This window comes from Candoia aspera, chromosome 5 (assembly GCF_035149785.1).
Source record: "Candoia aspera isolate rCanAsp1 chromosome 5, rCanAsp1.hap2, whole genome shotgun sequence".
NCBI classification, from domain to species: Eukaryota; Metazoa; Chordata; class Lepidosauria; order Squamata; family Boidae; genus Candoia; species Candoia aspera.
Window position 1 is genome coordinate 30331527 of NC_086157.1, and position 7446 is coordinate 30338972.

At 41.6% G+C, this 7446-nt stretch overlaps 1 protein-coding gene across 1 annotated transcript in view; it reads right to left on the minus strand.

Annotated features, from left to right (window-relative positions):
• Window positions 1–7244, minus strand: part of ANKRD10 (ankyrin repeat domain 10) — a 34519-nt gene extending 27275 nt beyond the window's left edge. The window contains exon 1 of the mRNA XM_063304853.1: window positions 6906–7244. Coding sequence (XP_063160923.1) covers window positions 6906–7106 — 201 coding nt within the window. The 5' untranslated portion in view covers window positions 7107–7244. The remainder of the gene's footprint in view (window positions 1–6905) is intronic.
• Between the last annotated feature and the right edge of the window lie 202 nt (window positions 7245–7446).

Here is a 7446-nt window from a genome sequence, read left to right on the forward strand (position 1 = left end):
TCCTAGCCATTATATCTGTAAATGTTTGCTTTCATGTCATTCAAGTCATTTAAGAGGAGTTAAAGGCAACAGTCTCATTCTATTTTTTTCTCTTTTAATATTCCTGCCTATTGCTCTCAAATTATACCTGCCAAAAGGAGAAATGCATGTTTCTTTAGTTTTAGCATAATCCAAAGAAAACCCTGCCCTGAAGGTTTATGCAGAAATTCCTCTTGTACATCCAGATATGACAACAAAACTGTAATGCCACTGCACAGACCTATGCTACAATCTGCATCTCAAGGAGGACACCGTAGGGCTGGAAAACATGGAGAAAGGGAAAAGCAAATTTATCAAAGGTGTGCAGCAATTCCTCTATGAGTTAAGCTGATGATATCTTTAACTTACTGAAAAAGGTGATGAATGGAAATGAATTTAGAGAAATTCAGCACAGGGCAAAATTATAGAATTAAAACTTAGAGAATTCACTACAAAATGTAGCAATCACTACCATGAGATAAATTCAAAGAACACAGACTATTAGCAGACAGCCATTGACTGTATTTATACAAGCAAAATAAAATGCTGTATATCACAATTTCCTAAAATAACCCTGCTTGAGATGCTAGGTAATTATATACAGTATTCTACCAAGACAGAGGTGTGGAACTGAATTCAGCCTCAAGGCTGGAGAGTTGAGTAATGCCAGGATGCCCTGCTGCATTGAGAGTAATCTCCTTATTAAGTTATCAAGACAATCTTCCTCTTTTTCTGTGCATCAAGAAAACTTGGAGACCATTCTCCATACCTGCCTGATCCAAAGACACAAATCCTTTAATTATAGAACTGCACTCCCCAGCACCCAAGATGGAAATGTGGCAAATATCACTCACATAATCAGGGAAGTGGCAAGACAAGACCATGGAGAGCAGGGTCATACCAGAAGGCCTTCATGCTTGTGGCTGTAGGACCTCAAAGGTTCCTAATTGTTTTAAGATATTACAAGGAATTGAAGCAGAATTAAACTTTTCTTTTGGACCATAATAAGCAGACTTCCCCATCCCATTTCCCCATTCTGTCTCTCTAGAAAATGATGTTGTGCATTTAATATAATTATTTAAAGATAAACCAGTCTTGATTTAAATGTTTAGTTCTAGTTCTGATTATTTAATGTTTAAAATAAAATCCTTTGATAACTTGTTTTAATAAACTGATTTTGGAAAAAAACTTTAGAAAAATGTGTTGTTTTCTATACACAGTTGTAATCGAAATTATTCAACCCCCATTGCAAATCAGGTTGATTGTCAAAATGTACAGACTTTCGCTGTTTGCAATGAACAAATCAAACAAAAGCAATTGAAATAGCTCAACACAACAAATGCTTCAACTGGTGTCCCCAAAGACAACTGAAAATGCAACTTATCATGACTTCTCCAGTCTCAAAATTATTCAACCCCTTCATGGCAAGCATCTTCAGGACTTAGTAGAGCACCCTTTTGCTGTTATGACCTGCTGCAAACGAGATGCATAGCCAGACACCAGCTTCTGGCAGTGTACCTGAGGAATCTTATCCCATTCCTCATGAGCAATGGTTCAGTAATATTCTTGGGTTTGCATGCTGCAATCGCCTTCTTCAAATCCCACCAGAGATTTTCTTTGGGGTTCAAGTCAGGTGACTGTGATGGCCACTGTAGAATCTTCCAGGACTTCTTCTGCATCCAGGCCTTAGTGGAATTTGAGGTATGCTTGGGATCATTGTCCTGTTGGAAGGTCCAATGACACCCAAGCTTCAGCTTCCTTACTGACAGCATGATGTTTTCTCCTAGGATTTCCTGATACTTCAACAAATCCATCTTGCCATCCACACGCTGCAGGTTTCCAGTGCCAGAGGCTGCAAAGCAGCCCCAGAGCATCACCGAGCCACCACCATGCATTACTGTAGGCAGAGTGTTCTTTTCAGCATATGCTTCTTTCTTCTTCCTCCAGACATACCGCTGATCCATCGGGCTGAAAAGGTCCAGTTTTGTTTCATTGCTCCACAGAACAGAATCCCAAAACTTCTGTGGCTTCATATGATTTTGAGCATATTGGAGCTGACTTTTCTGGTGCTTTTGGGTCAGTAGTTGTGTACGTCTTGGAGTTCTGGCATGGAAACCTTCTGTGTTTAGTACATGCCTTACTGCGCTCACTGAAACCTCAGTGCCTGTTGCCACCAAGTCTTGCTGCAGGTCTTTTGCAGTCACTCAAGGGTTTCTCCCAACCTGCCTTCTCAGAAATCTGGTTGCAGCCATTGACGGCTTCCTTTTTCTGTCGTCCAGGTAGTGTCACCACTGTTCCTTGAACTTTGAACTTGCGAACTGTGCTTCCAACAGTGTCTATAGGAATCTTCAGTGCCTTCGCTATCTTTTTGTATCCTGTTCCTTGTTTGTGAAGGGCAATGATCTCTTCTCTTACCTTTTTGGACCATTCTTTTGACTTAGCCATAATGTATTTCTAACATGCAGTCAAACGTGACACTCAACAAACTCCTAGCCACTTCAGGTATTTCATGTGTTCCAGCTCAAGCACACCTGGTGCAACTAATGAAGCCCTTGATTAGTTGCATCAGGTGTGCTTGAGACAACACCTGTTTTGCATACTGTATGTGTGCTGTTGTGATAGATTTTATTCAGGGGGTTGAATAATTTTGAGACTGGAGAAGTCATGATAAGTTGTATTTTCAGTTGACTTTGGGGACACCAGTTGAAGCATTTGTTGTGTTGAGCTATTTCAATTGCTTTTGTTTGATCTGTTCATTGGAAACAGCTGAAAGTCTGTACATTCTGACAATCAACCTGATTTGCAATGGGGGTTGAATAATTTTGATTGCAACTGTAAGAAAATGATTTTTTCCCCTCACCGTCACAGTCAAATCTATTAAACATGTGTCTTTAGAATAATATTCCTACCAATTAAAGCTGTTTATGTGTTTCTAAATATGTTTAAAAAGAAAGCTCTTCTGGTCACAGTAGCTACAAGCACTGGATACTGTACAGCTTATAACCCTATACAGAGTGAGCAACAAGTGGCCCAAGCTGTCTCTTTATAGCCCTCTTTGAGCATGATTGCTGAAAACTGACAATGGAGGAAAAAAATTGAGGGAAGAAACATAGAAAAGTGTATATGAAAACTGCAGAATAAGCCACACATTAGGCAATAATCATTTAAAAAATGAAATCTGTTAAACATTCAGTCTCATCCACATCTGTGATGCCCTTCACCTAGTCTGTAACCTTCAGACACCCACAAAACATTTATGTTCATTTGCCATTCAAAAATTTCCCATTCCCATCCTCGGATTTAGGATTTGAGGCAAGCCTGCAGAAGGCAACAAATGTGATGAATAAGCAAACATTACAAAAATTAAAGAAACTACAGGCTACAGTAACTCAGGGACAGAAAAATGACTTGAGTTATTTATATTGACAGATTAAACTATTGGCTCCGTGTGTGTGTGTGTGAAAAGTATCTAAACAAGTAGTTACAGTATAAAATTTAAATTAAGCAGATTGTTGCTCTAGTCACAACTGATTTATTCAAGCATATTTCTCTTAACAGAGAAATGATCAGAATAAAGAATTTAATTAAAATAAACAAGGACACAATATCACTAAATCAATTAAATGATATATTCCATCTTTCCTTTGGTTAAGGATGAGTCTGAAAAATGTGTCACTGATTGGAGAAAGACTCCCTTAATTTCATCAAAGTTGTTATGTAATGTGTCTTCAGACTATGGGCAGGAACAATAAGCTTAAAAATAATATCCTAACCAAACTATGCTTGAACAAACTGGACAGTAAATAAAAGGAAACCACAGAGCTGAATGCATTTATAAATAATCTATAATTTTTAAATATTTAATGAAATGTAAGTCAATTTAGTGCTTCTTTAGGTAATCACAGTTTGAAAGAAAACTTTGTCTTTGTTATGCATTTAAGGTAAAGGACAAAAATATAATTGAAATGTTGGTTGATAATTTTGCAGTGTTTAATTGCAGCAAAGACATTAATATATTTTTACCACAATATATACATTGGACAACTGAGGCAGAACACAAAATCACACACAACTAAAGGACTTAATGGATAAAATATGACAATTAATTAGTTTAACCTTCAATCCATTATTCACAATTGTTGATGCCAAAGACAGGACAAGGAGACTCAGCTGCAATCTGAACGTCCCTTACAACTGAACTGTTGCCATAAGCAAATAACCAGAATAAAAATGAAGTGTTCACAGCTATACAAAAGCTCATTAACAATAACTCAAAATAAAACTCCACCTAATCCCAGGTGCCCTACCAAGAACAAACAATGAGAAGTGCAAGGAGATGGGCAGCGATAGAAATTTGAATAAATAAATAAATGCTGGGGGAACACTCTTAACCTCCTTCCCCATTGGTTTCTCCAACTCATGTACAGTTAAAAGAACTTTGGCTAAGATTCATGGGTAAGACTTTGACAATAAAACTGCCAAAGGGTAGATTAGTATGTTATTCTTTTGGGCAGAGAAAAGGAAGGGAATAGGTTGGTCATAGTTCTGAACTTAAGGTCATATTTAGTATACCTGGTACCAGGAAAGGAAGCTATAATTCAATAGGGCAGGGTTTTGGTGGGTGGGTGCCTTTGGATCACTGTTGACTCCTAGAGACTGCCTGGGCAAGTCCCTGCAGTTTTCTTGGCAAGATTTTCAGAAGTGGTTTGCCCTTGCCTCCTCCTTCCTAGGGCTGACAGAGACTGACTTGCTCAAGGTCATCCAGCTGGCTTTGGGTATAAAACGGGACTAGAACTCAGGGACTCCCATTTCCAAATTGGTTCTATCATAATTCCATAAACTATCAGGAGAAGTACCTTTTTATTTCCCTTCCTAATCCAGCTGGAACCAATTCAGCCTTATACAAAAAACAGACTACCAAAAAAAACAACCACCACCTTAATGTAAAATATCCTTGGGTTAATCTACAGGAGTAAGAGTTACATATCATGATGGAACACATCTGAAAATAAAACACAAAGATGCTGCCTTGTTTAATAATAAGATAGAGAAGGATTGCCCCAGTCCCACACTCAAAGCACTTCTTGGCTTTTATGACCTGTGTACATTGGCCATCTTTTTCTTTTCCTAACTTTGTGGAAGTCAGCAAATGTGGGGAACAAAAAAACCGTTGAACACAAAAGTCAGCCACTGAGTAGCAAAGGGCCACATTAAGCTTGCCATATTTTACCTTTATTTCTTAATATTTTATTAATTTTATTGTAATTTCCTTGATTGTTGTGAGCTGCCCAGAGTTGTTGAGAGTTGGGCAGCATGCAAGTTTAATAAATTATTATTCTCATATATTCTCCATCTCAACATGCAGAAAACTGGGCTGTTACTTTTCAGCCATCCTGGTCACAAGGCTGGGAAAGAGACAACTTGAAGCCTAGGAACCACAGATGGCCTGCTCCTGATATAAGTGGTGGCACCATCTGATTTGGAGTTTCAAACAATGGACATACTGTACAGATAATTGTAATGTCCAAAGATAATCACTGTCTAAGAGCTGGAATGAATCCAAAAGGCAGTAATTCTTATCCTTATTGCATTTGTTTTTTGTTGGCTTGGACGACAGCATTCCTATCACAGCTCCACTAAAAGCCTGTATTTTTCCACTGTTTTCTATAACCAACTCTATCTTCCTTTCTTGATAAAGTTATTTCCACAAAAGGGCATTCCTCCCATTACCAATAACGAGACATTACCCTGCTCTTTGGCCCATACTTTAAAAAGGGTTTTTTTCTGGAAAAGCAATAAATAAATATGACAATGTAATTGCACAATAGCAACGTTTTCAGAAAACATTACAAGAAACTGGAGATGCAGAATGCTGAAGGGGTTGAGGAGGGAGATGAAAGTATGTTTGCTGGAGCTCCTACTAGTGGATCTTGGAGGGGAACCTCAGGAGGCCACCAAGGTACTTAATTATCCCTAATTCTGAGATTTAATACTGTGTAACATGGCAGCAGAATCCCAAATAGTACCGTGAGGATGTGGAACAGATATCCAATTGTTATTTTAAAAAGAGCAAAATTCCTACTACACTAGAAAGAACAAAAACCATTCTAACAAGCTGATGATGAGGGAACGTCCCTAATGGAGAGTATCAAATGAGGCAACCCTCATATAGGCAATATTTGTATTTTATTAGTCCCTTCAAAAGATTAAGAAAAAGGATAAAACCTGAGTGCTTCCTAAGGCCTTAAGTGTAAAGAAATACTTGGAAAAATCACACATTCATAGGTACCGGGATTAAAATCCTGAAAAGGTTAATTCCACCTCATTCCCTGCTCCTTCGAAGTTCCTCCCAGAATAACCACTTTATGCAAAGTGACCGTGGACATGTTCCTTATTCTTAATTTCCCAAATCCGAATACAGGTAAGGGAGTTAGCAACCCAACACTTCGGAAGCATAGCCCCGGGCATAAAAGGAAAAAATAATAAAGATGGAAAACTGCAACATGCCCCCAGCAAAGCGCACACTCCCCTTCATCACTGGACTCTTTCTTCCTCCGAGAGTGCGCTTTTGCACCTGGAGAATTAGATGCCTCTATTTCCCCCGCCCCGGGTTTTGCTGGCAAAAATGACAGACAGACCACAGTCGGGATGCGCGCCCAGAATGGCGGCTCTACTCGCCCGTTTCTCCACCGACCCCACCGAGGCCAGTAAGGCGGCAGAACCCCTTTAAGATGGCGGCGGCGGCGGCGCGCTTTCGCCAAGCCCCGGAGGCAGCCGCGAGCTCCCTTCCTCGAACTATCCCACGAGGCGAGTTGCCTCGAGCGCGGTGCGCGCGCTTTCTCTCTCTCGCCTTGCTGCGCGCCCTTCTTCTCCCTCACCCCCGGTACCTTTCCGAAATGCGCGGCCCAGTGGATGGGCGTCCACCCGTAGAAGGAGTCCTCGGCTGCTAAGCTTTCGCGGGGCGCGCTCTGAAGCAAAGCGCACAAGGCGGGTACGTCTCCGTCGCGGCAGGCGCGGTGCAACGGAAAGCGGAGGGTCAGCAGCTCCTCACTGGAGAAACCCGCGTCCGGGCTGGAACCCAGCGACATGGCGACCTCAGGCGACGCGAAAGGCGAAGAGTCAAGGCACGGCCGGCAGCGACGGCTGTAGCTGGGGAAGAAACCGCCCTTCGCAGCGGAGCTCGGGAACCCTCGACGCTTCCACACCGCCCCAGCTGCCGGACACAAAGAAATCGAGGCGGGCCTGCAGGAACCCCGCCCCGGCGAGAGGCGGGACCAAGAGCGCCTGCGCTGGGCCTGAATTCCGAGCGCGACTCGATCGGCGCCTCTGTGGGAAGGAAGCGGGGGTGGTATTCAGGCGCGACGGGCAGCTGCGTCCGGCTGCCTTGTTTTTCTACCCTTAGTTCCGGCCTCAAAGCATCCTCTCTCT